Source organism: Protopterus annectens, chromosome 14.part0, assembly GCF_019279795.1.
Source record: "Protopterus annectens isolate FY-2018-M chromosome 14.part0, PAN1.0, whole genome shotgun sequence".
Classification (NCBI taxonomy): domain Eukaryota; kingdom Metazoa; phylum Chordata; order Ceratodontiformes; family Protopteridae; genus Protopterus; species Protopterus annectens.
The window spans coordinates 612,339,151-612,358,359 of NC_056748.1; the positions used below are offsets into that span (position 1 = coordinate 612,339,151).

A 19,209-nucleotide genomic window follows, 5' to 3' on the forward strand; every position below is an offset into this window, starting at 1 on the left:
AGGCCACCCAAGAGCGATCTGTAGCTGGGGACTGTGTCCCATAGGTTGAGGAACAAATGAAAATGACAATACCAGATGAAGAAATTATGTACTCACCAAAGCGGTCCATCTGTGTTGTCAGTTAGCCTTCTTCCTCATCCTTCCCCCCCTTCCACTCTCCTGTCCCTTCTAGGAAGATTTACAGAGGTGTTTCAGGAACCACTGTTAATTTTGAGCTCCTGATTTTATCTTACTTCTGTCTTCAGGTATGTGTTGTTTATGTACAGCTACAGCAAACTCAATCTGAGGTAATCTGGAGGACGGGCATTATGGGTAAGGGAGGAGCTACATAGTCAGATCCTAAAGCTGTAGAAGTGGCCGAGTCTGATCCGAGGTTCAGATCTGAACCCACAGGTTGAGGAAGAATAAAACTGGACAACAAAGATCGAATATTATGGCAAGTACATAATTTTTTTTTTACTCTTTGATATTGACTTGATTCATTCTTAGAGAATTTTATTGTATAACTAGAGTTCCGCTTATTGTGAATACTTAGCATAAGCAAAACCAAATTTCTCAATTTGTTGTGCTGGTAGACTACTGTCTAGAAAGTAAGATGTTTAACATTGGCTTTTTTTTTTTTTAATTTGCTGTTCCAGAAAAGACATGGGGAGTGTTTTAAAATGGTTTCTCTGAATAAGTCCACACTGGCCCACAACAATCCAACACAGGAGTGTGATGAACATGCCACTGCATCAGATCTCTGTCATTCCAGCTCGGGATGTAAACTCAAAGATTGCCATTAATAAGCCGAGAGAGAAAGACAAAGAGAAAACGGTATAGTTGCTTCTGTTTTATTTAATGAAGCCAAGCTGACCGAAGTCATTGATAGTAGTAGTAGTAAGTGCCATTGATAGATAGATTGATGTAATCTGAGTGCAATGATTCAGTGAAATAAAAAATTAAAGGAAATTTGGAAGAATGGAGAATACTATGCAGCATACATTTTAATGTAGATAAGACTAATAATTTAGCATACAGTTGTATTGTAACAGACTTGTGGATTTTAGGAAACCTTTAAAGGTCGATTGCCTTGGACATATGCCTAAATGTAGCAGTAAACAAGACAGCTGAGCATTTAAGTTTTGGACATGTATTATATTTATTGAGTTTTTGTTTATGGTATGATACATGAAACACCACAACACAGACTAGCTTTAAACTGTTCTAACCTTTTTGTGTTTTATGTCATGGCTTGATGTGCTTGTATGAGTGCTGGAATGGTCTGTTAAAACTGAGTGGTGCCAACTCCTCTATACAAACTGTGATGGATAGGTAGGTGCTGTATAACGTATAGTTATACAAGAGCTTACTGCAGCATCGTGTTTAATAATTGTTGGGAGATCAGTCTATTTGCTTTATTTCAGTGATCAGATGTATGTGTGTGTGTAGGCACGTATCCCTTCGAAAGGCCACAATTAGTGGAGTTTGTAAAAGCTATTTTAGGGTTAGTAGGCTACCTCACAGGACCAACAAGCTTGCTCACTTCTTACCACCCTTCTCTCACTTTGGATTGGAGGTCTCATCGGGTATTGCAAAGCAGGAATGAATGGGCTGTATGCCTCTCATCTAGTCCAGGAATGCCAGTCTTCTGTCCCACTGCAATGAATGGGCCAGTTAGGTGCAGGTAGAGGAGCAATTGAGAGAGATCTTGTAAGAGCCATCAGGCAAGCTTCTGTGGGCAGCAGAGAAAAACAATTACTCCAAGTAACTTTACTTGAGAGTGCAGTTTAACACCTGTCCTTCTGTGGAGAATTTAATTTTAAAACAAGAGAAATAAGTTTTACTTCTCAGGTAATTAAGTTTTCAGATTTCTTCCTGCATTTACATAACCCAGATAGTTCCATGGAGCAATTCATTATTCAAATTCTGGTTTATTTATATGATTAAGCGAGTTGCAACAAAAGCTGTAAAAAAAAAAAAAAAAAAAAAAAAATTATGAACAGAGAAAGACTAGGGCTTGTAGTAGGGAATTAAAACGCAATATTGTTTTAACTTGAGTGTTAGATGCAAGTAGCAATGTAGGTGTTCTATTAGTACTAATTATGTTTAGTCAAAGATTGCAGCATTTTGGGGAAAGAGAAGGATAATTTAATTGTGTATTACTAGCAATTTTACCTAGAAACAGTGACTTCAGAATGAGTAATAAAGGGGGAATGGGGGTGTAAGTTGCTCCCATTCCCTGCAAAAGCATGTTTTATTAGTAGATTTGTGCATATGCTGGAAACTCTCAAGTACTTTTGAGCAGTGCTGTTGACCAGGGAATATCTTCATGCAAAAGGAATCAAGTAGGCATGCTTCAGGGGTAAGGGTTTATATTTGCTCAGCAAGTACGATTTAGGGCTATTTTTATGAATTTTTTGCTAGTGCAGCTATGCACAATAAACACCAGAGGGTCCAAAATGGGGTTGTGTGGAATGTGATAGTTCAGAGAGTAAGAAATTGAAGAATTAACCCCATTGGTAATCGACCCAGTTCGGATTTGTCAGCGGGCAGATCTTGCCTATTGAACCTAATTGACTTCTGTGAGACTGTCGCCAAGGCCCTGGATGAGGGAAAGTCCGTACATACACCTTACCTTGACCTGGCCAAGGTATTTGACACAATTCCCCCACTCAGACATCATCGAAAAGCTAACGCAACTTGGTGTTAATCCCGGTCTAGTCAGATGGGTGGCCAACTGGCTCACAGGACCCACAAGGTCAAAATAGGCGCTGCCACCTCTGACAGCAAACTTGTCACTAGTGGTGATGTTCTTTGTGTTTCACTGTTGCAGTCATTAAATTTGGGTAATCCTGCTGGCAGGTTGCCCTCAGCCTGCCTGAATTCCAAAGTCTTGGGTCCTGCGTCGACTGCTGTCGCCCCTTCCCTGACGTCAGGGGTATAAAAGAAGCAGCCAGTGCCATTTTCTTCTGTCTTTCTTGCCGCACGTGTCCAAAGCAGAAGCAGTTTGCAAGTGCCGGTTGGCCGACTCCTGAGATTTTCGTGTTTGAGTTTCAGATACGAAGTCTTCAATAAAGCTAAGTACCCCGTTGGGGAAGCTTTTTTTCTTGCTCCAGACCGATGTCAGAAAAAGTTAATTGTATTTCTTGTGGAAAGCAAATACTTCATAAGGATTTTTATTCTTACTGTATTCCTTGTCTAGGCCCTGATCACAACGTTACTGGTTGTCGGTTTTGTGCTAGATTTAACCAACGCACTATTAAGCGTCAGTATGATTTTGCTTTAAACTTTTTTGGACGCTGGTTTAATTATCCTGAAATGTCGTCGGATAGCCATCCGACTACCGGAGTTTACAAAAAACGCAAAGAAAGGGATAGAGAAAAACAACCGAGGCCCAAAACCGACGACGAAGCTTCTCCTAAGCCAGTCGCCGGTTCTCGGGCGCTTTCGCAGCCCCTGACGCCCGCTACTTTAGAGTCACAGGTCACTACCGACTCCCACGTGGAGTCCGCCATGCCACTGGATACTCAAGGTATTGGAGCCTCGGATGCTAATCACTCAGATGGGTCTGGAGCCGCTGAGCAGGTACCGGCTTCTGAGGGTGTGTTCAGACCTAAACATCTTTACATTAAAACAACTTCAGCTTCAAAGTCAAAGACTAAAGCACCTTCCAAAGCAAGGAAACAAACTCAAGAGCCACATGGACAGGCCTCTATGCCCAAAACACAGATGCTCAAAATGGCCGAAGACTTAATTGCTTGATCGGGGTTCCCATCCCCCTCCTGATAAGAGGCCTAGGCAAGACACTGACTATGAATCTTCATATCAGGTTTCTATTTCTTCTGATTCCTCTTCTGATCAGGAATATTCTCTTCCCCCTTATGAGGATTCTGATGCTGAAGAATCTATACCTTCAGCATCTACTCCTGAGGGCTATTCCTTTGGGGAAACCTTGCATACCATGAGGGAGCATTTCCACTGGGAGAGCCAAGATTTTTCAGAATCTAAAAAGAGGCTCAGGGATTTTTTTTTACTACCTCAGCACAGGCCTCTAGCCATTCCACCTGTGTTGGACATTGTAGATGATGTGTTTTCGGAGTCTTGTCTGACCCCTGACTCCTTACCCCCAGCTCCTGTTAAGCCTGACAGATATTACAGGGTTCCTGACTCGCACAAATTTCTTTTTAAAAACCCTGCTGCTGACCCAGAAAGTATTTCAGTGTCCAAAGGGGGTTAAGGCTTCCACTGCAAAAAACCCAACTCCCTCTGACAGAGATTCAAGGGCACTGGATAGATGGGGAAAAAAGGTTTACACGTCTGCAACTTTGGCTATAAGGGCCTTAAACTGTCAATTTCATATGCTTAAGTATCATCAAAATGTCATGGGATTGCTTAAACAGAAAATGTTAAATTCTGAATGTGCAGAAAACAAGGAAATGCAGGATTTATTGTATGCAGCAGAACAAGTCGGAAAACATACTTTGCAATGTGGTTTTGATTCTTTGGAGGCCTCCTGCAGGGACGCAGTTACGGGTTTTGTAATTAGTAGGCATGCTTGGTTAAAGGAACAAAATCTGCCTGATCATGTTAAAGGTTAAGGACAACTACGGGAAACTGCCTATGATTTCTGTGTTTAAACGTTATTCTCCCTCTTGCTAATTATTCCGCTTTGGTAAAATGTAATTTGGTATCCGTATATATATTTTTTCTACTGTTTTTCATTTTACTGGTGATCGTTTATCGGTACTGCAATCCATTTTAAAGTGGAAGTTGCTCTTGCGCCTGTTTTCCACGACAATTCGCCCATCAGAAAGCGAGTACTTTTCTGTTGAATTTACTTCTACACGCCCACTGTTCTGTGTTTTCACCCGGTACACACCCACTCTCTAAATATTCATGACTTTCCCATCATTTGCATGTAATCGCGCCCATCTAAGTGCATAAAACAAGCCTGAAAAACAGGCAGGAACTTCTTTCTTATGAATCCGTTCCTGCACGTCTTTGTTTCTGCATCGGATCATTCTGTGGGTACGGGCTTTACAGATATTCATAACGTACTTTAAGAGCTGCCGTTTTGTGTGAAAATTAATCTAGGAGTACTTCTGGATCGTCCTGCCTTTTACCTTGTGAGTATTCCCGAGATTTGTTGAATGTGTAATAATAATAAATACTGATGGCATATAATAAGGTATACACAGTTGAGGGCATTAGAATCCGCTTTTGCCAAGGACTGGCTTTATCTTCAGTGAGTAAGCATATTCCTGTAAGTAAGGTCCATCTTATTTTCTTTTGTTAAAAAAAAAAAACTTCTTGTTTGGGCGGGAGCTGTTGCTGTAGATTTGAACAACCTTGTAGTGGAACAGCCTAATATCAGAATCAGTTTTTAAATATTGTGCTAGTTTTCTTGAAAGGTTAATACAACAACAATGCCACATAGTTCCTTTTCTCCGGGGATCAAGGAAACTGTCAGTCAGCAAGATTTCTGATGTAGTACAGCTTCACAGATGCTAGCCTCCTTCCCATATCAGTTGTATAACTTTCAGCCTCTAATTTCCACAACTAGACACAGATGATCAAAGCAATTTTTAAAGTTATTAGTACGGATAAACTAACAGATTAAGAGGATGTGAATTAATTCAATTTCGGAAGTAAAGGAAGTCAGCAACTCCTCAATCGGTTATGTGTAATTCACCAACTTTGTTCATTTTTCTTTCTTTTTTGTAACATTACTTATTGCCAAGTAAAATATATATAATAAGGTGCAGTGGTGCAACAGTGTAGTACCGGGTTCATAAACGAATGCCGATACTGCATTTGCGGTCACGGTAATGCGCTAACGCGCCTAGTGTTTTAACTGTAGCAAACACTTTTTAAATTAGTAACAGGCATCTTGCTGTTTTTATAGTCAAAACCTTTATTTATGAATTTATTTTGTTTGTGGTTTTTATGTCGGTGGAAATGCGGTGGTTTTTTTTACAAGGCACCAGATTACCTAGATACATATCTGGAGAAAGAGAGAAAACATTTTGCATAAGCATGCATTTTCTGGACAGCTTTTGCCACTGTTGACTAACTATAATCCTCCCTAATGAAATTCATATATTGAACAAGGGACAGGGTTATAACTTATAAGCAATATTGGTAGAGTAATGTTCTGTAACACATGCTTCCTTAATGGCTGTCAGCAACTTTGCTCAAAAAATGGGGCAAAGTGATGTTAGAATGACAAAGTTTAAGTATTACTTTAATTCCTTTGAAAAGCTAATAGAGCAGGCTTTCCATCACCATGCATGCTCTAAACAAGTAAAAAATGTTTCTGTATGACATTAGTGGGAGTGCATAGTAAAGTTTTGGGGGTGCTGTCTACCTTAACATTCCACTACACTTTTGTAAAGGTGGAAGGCTGCTGTCCACTTTTCCAGGAGAGATTTGCAATTGTAAGTCTGGTAACCCAAGCTCAAGTTCATTCATATTTGTGTTCCTTGGCGTAATTAACATTATGGATGGAGCACAGTCTGTTTGATTAGCATTCTTTGCTTCCTGTCAGAGGGTTGGTGCTTATTGTAGTATAACTGGTATGATGCTGGTTTTAAGTGAAAATTTTCTGTCTGGTGGTCGAAGGTCATTAGCAAAGTGTGTGTGTCAATTCCTTTGAGCCATTTTGACTGTACTGCATTGGTGTGTAATCAGTCTGCATTGATGTAATACTTTTGGGTATCTGTAGCACTTGCACATGGCTACCAGTTGCAACTAGTTTTAAGTGAAGCTATAGTCATAATGGTCTTTTTGTATTGGCTGTTGCCAATGAGCACATCTTTTCTCCTTGAACTGTTTAACTGTTTGCCTACTCACGGTTGTATGGAATGCAGTAAGTGTCCAATGAACCTCTTTGTTCTCCTTTTAAACTTGCTAGGAGACTCAACTGTTGCCAAATATAGTGATGTGCAGGACTGAACAGCGTGACTTGAAGCCTGAAGGATGCTTATGAATGTGGGTAGAATGTACTTGAGTTCAGTGCTTCCTTCACCACCAATAATGCCTGAAAGATGATTTGTTAAATAGCTGATGTAATTCCAAAGGCATGTCCCATTTGTGTCAACATAGGCTCGAGTCTGTTTCAAGGCTACTGCATATTGCCTCCCATTGTCTTTTTTTAGGCAGTCCATGTAACTAACTTGACAGTAATTGTAATTGGGTTACAATAAAGTGTTTGTCAGCAAACTGCCTGATGCTTGGTCCTCCCTGCATTTGGCAAAGGTCTGTAGTGTTTAAACATGGGCCATCCCCTCTCTTCCAAGGCTTTGCACTTTATCACCTTATCACATTTGCCAATGGTATAGTGAGTCTCGCTGTTTATCAAGGAGCATGTTACTGGTGGGCAGATGGATAGGAGCTTAAGCTGAACTGTTATCTACAGGACCCTCTAGGCTTAATGGTCAACTAATAGCTTCTCACAGAACATATTCTTTGCACCCCGATGGTAATACGGTATTCCTCTGTTATGAATTCTCTCCTGTTAGCAAAATGGGTGTCTTTCAGTAAACGGTGGCACTCATGCTTCAGTGTAGGATATGCTCAGAAATTCCTAGACTTGATGTATTTATAAAAAACAGAGCAGTGGGTAACAAAAATGACTAGAGAACATATTCTTGGCCCGATTTTTGGAAATGTGGTAATGCACCTTTTGTGCTACCCCTTTAACGTCTCCTTTTCTATTGAAGTCTGAGTGTAAAACTTCTGAATCCCGTGAACTTATCAAAAGCACCTTATGGAAAATCTCACTACTTCATGTTGACTCTGGCCTGCTCTGAAATAACAGAATTCGCTTGACTAAACTGCCACAGGCTTCACTTGGAAATTCTACCCCTATTTAGAAAAATGCATAGATCATGCAGTCCTGACAAAAATCAGGCTACCAGTGTGATTTGTCTTTTCTGACATAAGCTCTACAGTTAAACAAAAGTGAGCACTATCCTGACCACTAAAGAAGCCCATGGCCTTTTTACACTGGCTTCTGAAGTCCGATGATAAAGCTTTAGCTGTGTAACAAAGCAGTACCATTCATTGCTCAGTTTATTCATAATCAAACACTTTTATCGGTCAAGTATACATTAGTTACATAAATGACACGTACAACAAACATGCATGCAACTATTAAGAACAAGACGAAGTAAACCTATGTACATACAAGGTGCAACCAACTCGGTGCAAGAAATACTGAAATAAACTGTAGAAGAACCATACATTAACAATATGTAAACAATACTGCAAAATCCTTGAGGGTTTGGGTAAAAAAAAGAACACCCCAGCCTAATAAGCCGAGTTAGCCATTTATGAGCTTGATGGCCTGTGGGGGGAAACATGTTCTTGTATCTGCTTGTTTTGGTGCATTATTAATCTAGAACACATGGCTGATGGTGATAATCCAAAAAGATGACTGCCTGGATGTGAAAGGTCAGTGATGATCTTCCCTGCCCTTTTATTGACTCTGTAAAAGAGGGTACACTAGCACCAATGATATTTTCGGAAGACCTGACTATTCGATCTAACATTTTTGTCATGATTCGACAGAGATCCAACCCACACTGGGCTGAAGACATACTCAGTGACTGCTGTATAGAACTGAATCAACAGTTCCTGGGGGAGGTTGAACTTCCTTAGCTGTCGCAGAAAGTACATTGGATATAGAAAGTGTACACACGTCTGTTGAAGTGCCAGTTTTTTGTGATCTGAAAAAAACAAGACCATAATAATTTCGGGGCTTTTCCCACCTTTGATGTGACCCGTAACCTTTGCAATTCAATTGAACAACAAACATCTTGTTGGGGGAAAAAATATAAATAACATTCAGTAGGCTGTTTGCACATGTGTGCGCGCCCTTGGGCTGATACTTTGTTGAGGCACTTTATTTGGTTACAGCATTCAGTCTTCTTGGGTACACACCTGCTGTCAATTAAAGAGACTCTGATTAACCCCAAGTTAAGTCTAGCTGACCTAGTAGGATTTTCCTGAGATTTATTCAGTTGCCTGCTACAGAAAAAACATGTAAGTAAATATTGTGGGAATAAATATCCAGTGAATTGTTATGGCTAAGCTTGTATAGGCCCTAGAGCTGATAGCCTAGTAACAACCTATGAAAACCCACCAGAATCTGTCAGAATGTTAACGACGGCAACGACTGTCAAGCTATGCTACTGCGTTAACATTTTCTAGAAAAGTTTCTACATTAGCCCCAAGGAATAATACCAAAAACATTACCCAGGATATTGGCACATTCATAACACTGTGCCCTGTCCATGCAGATCGGAAACACGAAGGATTTATAACACATTTTCAGTCTTCTGTCTATCACATAACCCCACAAAGATGCATTTTACTGAAGAGAATGGGTAAATAAGCACTTGGGAATACTCCTGTTCTTCAGCATGAGCAGGTTCATTAAGTTCAAAAAGAAATTAAAATTGCTCGAAATAGCGCTTGGTAAAATAGAATGTTCACAGATAATGGCAGTAAATGGCATTTATGAACCCATCACTCCATTCTAGACAAGAAATACAACTGATTAAATTGTGTTAACCCAGCAGAATAAAGTATTTTATAGTGACCGTTATCCCAACCCCATCATAAAAACGGAGAGCTGTACACAGACTTTCGCAAGTTTTTTGCATGGCTTCGAGCTTGAACAGACTGCTGGAAAGTATGGTTCCATCTTTCACTTCATCTAAGCTATAGAGTGATGGATTTGCATTTAAAATTGTTCAGAGCATGTCCCATGACTTATATTTGAAACTGCTGTTCTTATTCCCGAAGGCTAGGTTACATAAGGGGCAAAGGTTCATCTTGCTCGTGCATCTCACACAGAACTTACAAGTATGACTTTCATTAATATTTTTGTTCTTAAAATACTCAGAAGAATGGCCACAGGCTGCTGTCCGTTCAAACAAGCATTTCATTCGGAATCACCAGTTAAAACTAATATAATTTTATACTGTTAAAATAAAATTATTTGAGTGAAAAATGTTAACGGCAGGTAATACACACTATTGCTCTGTATTAATAAGTAAAGGCACAAAAAAAAGTTAATCTTTGGGAGAAAATGTCAAAAAAATTATGGTACAGTGAAGCAGTTCCCGTGTTCCACCCGCCCTCATCTTCTAAGCCTGTTTTTGTACATGTTCTTCAAAGTTTTAAACCAGGGAGAGATCATCAGTCTCCATAGCTCTCGACCTCTTAAAAGTAAGAAATCTAGACAAAGCCATAAAAAGTGATACAAATAGGGGCAATTTTGAAATATTGCTCTTACAAACTTAGAAAGTAGACAGAATAACAGGTTTTGCATTAGCATGAATTTTCCGAAGGGTATGAAGTCTAAAACTCAAATGTCTGTCATTATTTTCTAACCTCAGTCTTTAATGATTTGCCAAAAAGCCACAATTTTATGAAAAATGGACCAAAAATATAAGGCAAAATGGTCTCCTGCTTCTTTTGGCTCATTTGAACTTCTACACGTTTTATCTGTATAACAGCAAAACACATTTTGTACTTATCTCCCATCTTCCATGTTCTTCATTTATGCACTACCTACCTGCCCCTTACATTTTATTAATTCTCTCCTATGGATACATGGGCAGACAGATTAATGGATATGTCTTAACTGCGCTTTTTTTAATCACATTATGGTGCATGTAGTTTTAAGCTGCAGTGGTGACGTTGTTGCCTCACAGCAAGAGGTTCTCCTGATCGATTCTTGGCTGGAGCGCCTTCTGTGTGGAGTCTTCACGTCCTCCCCACAGTAGTGTGTCATTCGAAAGACATGCGTAGAATGGGCGTGCCTTCGTTGAAGGTTGTTCATCGAGCTTGCAACTCTGCACCCGTAAAAAATCTACTGCCAGTCATTATCGGACTGGAGTTCCGCTGTGGCGGCCCTAACTGGAAAAGCTGAAAGAACAGATTATTTTTATTTTTAGTTATATTTTTATTTAGGTAGGATTGGTATTGTTAATTCTACTATCATTTTCTTGTCGCATGCTATGTTAGGATATCACTCTTAAAATACTGTTAGGTCTGTTCATGGTGAACTTCATAAACTGTTGTTGCAGGCATTCAGACTTTTATCACAGGTACAACGTAGCTTGCTGTTTGATAGTACCATTCTTGTAAATATTTTGCTCTTGTTTTTTAACCTTGGAAATCGTCTTTCTCTGATGGGTGCACAGCTTATATGGTAATAGTATTGCGTGTCACATTACTGAGAGAGTAGCTCCGCTCTCCCACTAATATATTGGTGTGGTGAGAACAGAGTTTAGAACTTGGGGAGGTGGGAACCATCACCTTCCGAGCTGAATAAACTTACTTCATGTGTGATATAATAAAGTGCTACTTCATTGAAAGGGTGGTGAAAATGTGGCGTGGGTGCTAAAGTAGATGTAGAATACCAAATGTGCCATTGTAATTTTGTAAGACCATGGGATGGCTGGAAAGGGTGAGGTGATGTGCTACATGTAACAGTCTGCAAGCTGAGTAGACCAAGTTGTTGTGTCCCATCCTGTGCATAATACTGTCTGTACCATTGTTTTTTAACATGGATAAAAAGACATTAGATGCACAATGTTTGCTAGTATTGAGTACCATCCCTTAATGAACTACACAGTAATTGATCTTAAATGCTTAGAATTGCAGGTAGTTTGTGTAGATTTTGGTTGTTTTATTGGCTACTACCGTAGAGGACAAGACTAGTTCACTTAACCAGTAATACTGGTCCATTTATTACTGTGACAGTGTTTTTCTGTGGGTTCCCCTAAATTTTGTGGAAAATATTAATGTTTAAAGTTCAGTAAAATGGAGAGTAATTTTAGTTTGGTGCATATTAGAAAAATTTTAGTGCTTGAAATGTGTAATACTAGCTGGACACACCTGTAGCTTTTACGATTGCATATTTAAAACCATTGAAGGCTTACATTAAAGACTTTTTATTTTATATCTGCCTTACGTTTTACCTTACTTTGTTACCTGAACTAATTAGATACAAAGCAATCATTCATTCTTTTCATTCTGTGGGACTATGAGGACACAGAACACTGAAGTGGCTTTATTTAGTGCAATTTCAATTTTTATGCTGATTTATCTACTTGGACAGAAGAAAAGGTTAAGCAAGAGAAATGGATGAAATTGTTTTATTCTGTTTAGTCGGTCATTTTTTTAATTGAATACAGTTAGCATAACAGTTTGCACCCCCTTCCAATTACTGCCTAAAGTATAATGCTAAATGAATGACTAAATTTAGTATTAAACTTCTGCACACCTACTCATAGTGGTCAAGTGGTCGCTGGCGAATATGGTCACTTGGGTAAATCTCATGTCTGTGCCTCTGCATACTTCTAAAGGAATGAAGGTGTCAATTGGGAAACTGGTTCATTGCCAGGCTTGGACATGCCAAGCAATATTACTGAACAGATTGTTTGGATAATTGTTTGATTTTTACTGGTTGTGCAGATTTGGTCGCTTAGGGATACATCTGCATATGTGAACTCACTACTAAAGGGGGTCACTAGGTTCATAGGTAGGTACTACGCTATTGGCCACAGGGCCTATATTAGCATACCCAAATGGTGCCATGGCTTCTGCAATCCAAGAAATTTATTTTACTGTGCCCCTGTCCAGCAGAGACACAGAAGTGATCCCCGGCGTGAATTTCCTATCTCCCATCCAATCATCAAGATTTTTCTGGAAGAGCTATAATGAGGAGCTTTGTTTGATATAGTTCCAGAGTATGGGAAGTCTCTGGGATAGGAATCTATCACTCCAGCATGTTTTGTTTATTGTGGTGACAAGGTTTAAGTCCCTAGAGCATGTAGCTCGGAGGGATTGGGCTCTGGGTTTGACATAGCTTTTTATATTGGGCAGAGATCGCCTCTGAGTAGACTATAAGCAACTGAATAAAGCTTGAGTTTTTTGAGAAGGTCTGCGTAGGGCATCTGTTTGAGGCCGTTAATCCTCTTTGTGAGGTATTTCTTTGGCCTTACCGGTTGATGTAGATGTCTTGTGAGGTACATACCAAAAGGGGCGTTTATAATGGGTCTATTGACTGATTAGGAGAAGGAAACAATGACCTTATTTTTCCTCTGAGAAACCTTTTGTGATGAGGTGTGCCACGCAGAAGGATTTCCTGACTACTCTGGCGATGTGATTATCAAAGGAGACGCTACTGTCCACCTGTGCCTCAAGGTCTCCTCACACTTTAGGTGTTAAGTAGACTACCGCCTATGTGGTAGTTCATGGATACAGAGTTTTTGCCAAAAGGGATGACAATGCACTTTTTTGTATTGAGCTTGAGGCCATATTTTTGATACCAGGCATCTGTCTCAGTGAGGCCCTTTTGTAGGATGTCCACATTGTTAGGAGTTTTGATTATGGCTGCTGGTTTTCAGTCATCTGTGAACTTTGTTAGCCCATCCATCGACAAATCAGAACTAGGTGGCCCTGTCCAGCAGAGACATGCGTGGAATCCCAGGGATGTATTTTCTGTTTCTGATCCAGTAATTCAAGCTGTGCTTAAAAAGGGGTAAAGGGTAGTCTGCTTGATGTGGAGAGAGAGTATATTCCATAGATGGGGGAGTCTCTGGGAGACAAATCTGCCCTGCCAACAAGTCCTATTGATGTCACTGGCCAGGTTGAGGCTGCCTGTGTGGGTTACTCGAGTGGAGCTTGACTTGCGCATATGCAGCAGTCCCATCAAGGCAGGGTCTGAGATCACCTTGTATGCCAGACAGGTCACCTCTGAGCTGTCTGTATGAAACCGAGTAGAGGGATAGGACTTTTAGCCTATCTGTGTATGTCAGATGTTTGAGGCCCTGGATTCTCCTGGTGAGGAACCTCTGTGGTCTCTCCACCTGTCTCATGTACTTAGCTGGTTACATGCTGAATGGGGTGTTGTACTCAAGAATAGGCCTTATAAGGGAGACTATAGGGATGTTATGACCTCATTGTCCCTGGATGAGATACCCTTACTTATGAGGTGAGCCATGTAGAAAGCTTTCCATACAATTGAAGCAACATGGTGTTCAAAAGGCAGGTTATCAATCTGGGTGCCAAATCCCTCATGGCTGACTGCGTGTCTAGGACATTTTTATTAATGAGATAATTTGTGTAGACGTCACTCTCCCCAAAGGGGATGATGATGCATTTTTTCTATTCAGCTTGAGGCCATGTTGCTGGCACCATTCATTAGTTGGGTGAAACTGGTCACTCAAGTGGCTGCTTGGGGTAACATGTAGTTTGTGTATTGCAGCATACTGGGACTTGATAATGAAGGGTTAACTTGTGTAAATGTTTCACATTTGTGCTTGTGCATGCTTGGTGTTTGTGCTTATTTGCACAAATGGAAAAAGGAATCACTTACTTAAATGTTTTGATTTTTGTGCTTCTGCATACCTGGATCTATAAGTAAATTGTTTGCTGGGGTTAATGTTTTAATTTTCTGTGTATGCATACTGCAACATATTATTGAAGGGGTCACTTGAGTAAATGGTTAATTTCTATGCTTGCACATGCAAAAATATACTAATGAAGCGATTATTCATGTAACCATTTCATTTTTTAAACTTGTACAAGGTTTGACATATTACTCAAGGGGTCGCTTAGGGAAGTGTTTCATCACAGTACTTGGGCATATAAATGGGCATCTTGATGGGATGTACACTTTATTTCAGTTTTTCAGCATACTCGTACATTTTAATGAAGGGGTTCACATGGGTAAAATATTCATTCTATTGGCTCTGCATAGTACGACTAATTACTGAAAGTATGACTAGTGTAACAGGTTCGTTTGCATGCTTCCAGACGTCTGTACATTTCCTGAAGAGACTACATGGGTAATTGTTTCTTTTCTAGTGCTTGTGCATATGTGGACACATGACTTTAGGGGTCGCTCGGGGAAATGTTTCCTTTCTGTACACGTACATAGTTGAACATATTACTTCTGGCCTCACTTGGATAAATGTAATTTGGTGTTTCACTTTTGTGCTTGTGTATGCTGGGACATAGTCATGAAGGGTTCACTTGATTAATGTCATTATTGGAGTCCTGCTTACTTCAACATATTAGTGACGGGTTGTATAGGTATATGTTTCATAGTGACATTTGTGTTTACTTGTACATATTAAAGATGGGGTCACCTATTTAGCGGTGCCTCTACATAGTTGATCAGATCACTGAAGTGGTTGTCGTCGCTGTGGTGATTGATGTACATCAGTATTTTTGCTTACTGGTACACATTATTAATAAAGGAGTCATTCCAGTTAATTTTGTGTATCAGCTTACTTGAATATATGAATGAAGGGAGACTACTTGGTTCAGTGTGTCATTTTAGTGCTTCTGCATACTTGCGCATAGTACTTTTAGGTGTCACTTTGCAAAATGTTTGATTTTGATGCTTGGACATGCCTCTACATATGACTGAAGAGATTGCTTGGGTAACTGTTCAACTGCTAACAATTGTGCATGGTTGAAGGTAACGGTTGCATTTTGGTACTTGTGCATAGATGGTCATATCACCAGAAGTGTCATCTGGCGAGCTGCTTCACTTCCGTGTTTGTGCATATTACGTGATACCAATAAAGCATTTGATGTAGGAACTAATCCATTGCTGTGGCATGGAACTGCTTGTAAAGACATGGTCTGACTGCAGTACTTATCACTGGACAAAAGAGTTCATGTTGTCACAGTCCTGTGCTTGCTCATATGTTAGCCAAACTCTTGATGGGGTTGCTGATAGCAGTGCTTTTTTTATGCGTCATGGAACTGCTCAGTGCTTAATAAGGCAATCTTTTAATGCGAATGGTTAACTCCATACTGATTCTTAGAATAGCCTAACAGATAATGGTCTTCTGACTGCTGATTCTGCATTTACTGTGATCAGTTCATGGCTTGCCCTTGCGCATGATGATGAATACCTAGATCCTTGCCTCATCTGCCACATAGACAGTTTTGCATCTATTAATGAATGACCAATGAAGGGTGTTTTACAGGTACAGTATCTGGTCCAGCAATAGTAAAAACATTATGTTGCTTTGGACAGCTCTTAACATTAGATAATGTTGTATGGACTTGATCATGGGACAGTGTGAGGCAACATACACAGTATACATAAATCCGTGGTATGTTGTCATAAGGGTGTTCCAGGCAGGTAGGTCTATGGGTTATCAAATTAGAGGGTCTGATATTAATATTTTATTATTTTAGTTATTTTTTTTGGTATGTATTTCTTTATTTTCCATTTGTTTGCCGTGTTACTCCAACTGGGCACAAGGTGAACATTTTCATCGGAGGCCTGTGGAGAATAGCTCCAGATACATTGTAAAAAATTATACAAAATAAAAGTTATAAAAATGTATATAAACCTAGCTGTCTGGTACAAAGAGCATACAACATATAAAAGGAGTAAAATCACAGTTTTACAATAGATGCATTATACAGTGGTTAGAATACTGAGGAATAATTAGAATAGATATTAACCCACAAATATACAATTGCTTCAACATAAATTCCAAAAGAAGTTCCCATAGAAAATCAGGGTCATAAACTAGAAATCCTAACTATAAAAAGGTGGCCTAAACACCTTATTCACTGTACTATGCACTAAGTGAAACTACACAGTACACCTGTGACCTCTGGATGTTGAAGGTCAGGAATAGGTGAAATTACTCTGGTTATGTACAAGAACATATGCAAGTTTTGAATAGGAGATTTGTTAGTAGGCATTTCACAGTATGTTTACTATTTAGACATTGAATGTTAGGGGGTAGACAGTTCAAGGCCATAGCAAATGCATAGGAATAAAGAGATTGGCCTACGCTATGTAAGCAATTAATAACAGTCAGTGCGGCGGTATTGAAAGATCTTAGTTGATGCATGATTTTTCTGGAAGGTGAGCAGGCCATAGAGGGCAGATTTTTTACTTTGGTGGTATAGCAGTTGCTGGGTCAGGAGAGGTTTATTGTATTTTAGTAGTTTAAGGAGTTTGAACCATCCTAGTTGTCTTAGGGAGAGGCAATTGAGTGACTATGAGCTCTGTGACTAGGTGTTATCCAAATGAATTACTTCTGATCATTCGGTGAATATGGAAATAGTGTATGACTGCTGCAATACTGGGGAATTTTATCTGAAGGCAGATTTGTGTGTGTGTATGTTTGTCTGTGTATTCTGTTATATGTTTAATCAAGACCATTTACCAAAATCACAATTAATTTCTCTGTTGCTGTGTGTATGGATAAAGAAAAATGCCTACTTGCACCATGTATTCAAGACTGTGCAGTTAAAATGCAAGGTTAGAATTATTTATAACAGTAAATATGTATATTTAGCATTTTTTTTTCTGTATAAAGTCTCCATGTCAAGATGCACTGCTTAGCAGTGGTTGAGCAACATGCAAACCTATCTGCTGGCCCTGAATTGGCAGTATCCGCATTACTTACAATCACATTTCTGCCATGTTATTGTACATATTGATGCAAGTAAAAGCAGTTTAATGTTTAGTCATTTGGGGAATTTCATTTTAGTACTTGTGCATACCACGACATTTTTGAAACCTGGTTAATTTTGGTGTTTGTACAAATTGGAACATATTATAGAAAGGATCCTTGTTGAAAATGTGGCGTATTTCTCCACTTACACATCACCCATTCACAGCATGATCTTTCTTTCTTTCCTTTGATGTTACATGCATAAGACATCCATAAGCACTATTAGGACACCATGGGGGGTCATGGCTACCTGTGTCAGAACTGCCAACACATTAGTCTAACAAACTTGTTCTTCCTTTGTTTCAAAAATCAAATTAATTTACATAGCAGTCACGATGTCTGCACTTGCCTTTCATAAGGAATGACTCCCATTTATTTGGATGTCTCTCCCTTCCTAGTGTAAGCAAAACGTGTCATTGTTCAGTTGTTTCTGTGTATGTCTTTTCTGCTGCCCTTTGAAGTAATGAGGTGTCAACTGCTAGATATGTAGTTAGTAGTGTTATGCTTTGCTGGAAATATCTTTACATGCACCCTCTGCCATTCATTCTTATGTTTTTTACTGCATTTTTATTTGAATGCATAGAGCTCAGCTGATAAAAGTAATCCTTTTAGCTCCACAGAATGTTTTCCATTGTATTACACCACTGCCTTTGCATATGCATGTGGTCACTCCCTGCATCTTTGACAGTAGACTAATTTGTGGTTTATTTAGGATAAATGGGTCCTGCAGAGCATGTTCTATGTAATCACATGTCATTGACACAGTACATTCAATATTTTTCTATTTCATATTTTTAACTTATGTATTTCTGTCTCCATACCTCTGTACAGTGTATATAAATAGTGTACACACCCCTGTTAAAATGCCAGATGTATGTGATGTAACAAATGAGAACACCATACATCCTTTCAAAACTCTTCCCACCTTTAATGTCACCTATAACCTGTACAATTTAATTGACATGCGAACAAACCGTTAAGGGGTAAAAATCTAAAAAACAAGCAACATACAATAAGCGGGTTGCATAAGTGTCAACACCCTTAAACGAATACTTTGAAGCACCTTTTGGTTTAATAACCGCATTCAGTCGGATTGGGTTGGAGTCTATCAGCATGCCACATCTTGCCTTGGCAGTATTTGCCTTTTCTTCCTTGCAAAAGTGCTCCAAATCTCCAATTGTAAGGGCATCTCTTGTATGCAGCCCTCTTCAGGTCAGCCAAGTTTTTCAATTGGAATTGGGTTTGGGCTCTTACTGGACCATTGCAAAACTTAAATTTTCTTCTATTCCAGACATGCTTTTGTTTATTTGGATGTCTGCTTGGGGTCATTGTCGTGCTGAAAGGTGAAATTCCTCTTAATCTTCAACCTATCGAGCAGACACCTGCAGGTTTTGGGCCAAAATTGACTGGTATTTGCAACTGTTCCTAATTCAATCCACCTGCACTAAATCCCCAGTTCCAGCCTAAGAAAAACAACCACAAAGCATGATACTGCCACCATCATGCTTCACCATGGGGAGGGTGTTATTTTGTTGGAGGTGTTTTTTTTTCTTGCAATAATTTCATTTCAGTACTTGTTCAGACATAGTGATATTAATGAAGGGGTCACCGGTATGAATGCTTATGCTTAGTGAGATGATATCCAGGAAGGAATTTCATTTCAGATGTTCATCGTGCATACAGCTGCAGTCATAACAGATGGGTTTTC

At 39.4% G+C, this 19,209-nt stretch overlaps 1 protein-coding gene across 2 annotated transcripts in view; it reads left to right on the forward strand.

Moving 5' to 3' along the window:
- MARCHF8 (membrane associated ring-CH-type finger 8) overlaps window positions 1–19,209 on the forward strand; it is a 1,077,645-nt gene that overhangs the window by 214,994 nt on the left and 843,442 nt on the right. For both annotated transcript variants that reach the window (XM_044056360.1, XM_044056361.1), the window contains exon 2: window positions 639–816. In XM_044056360.1, coding sequence (XP_043912295.1) covers window positions 718–816 — 99 coding nt within the window. In that variant the 5' untranslated portion in view covers window positions 639–717. The remainder of the gene's footprint in view (window positions 1–638; window positions 817–19,209) is intronic.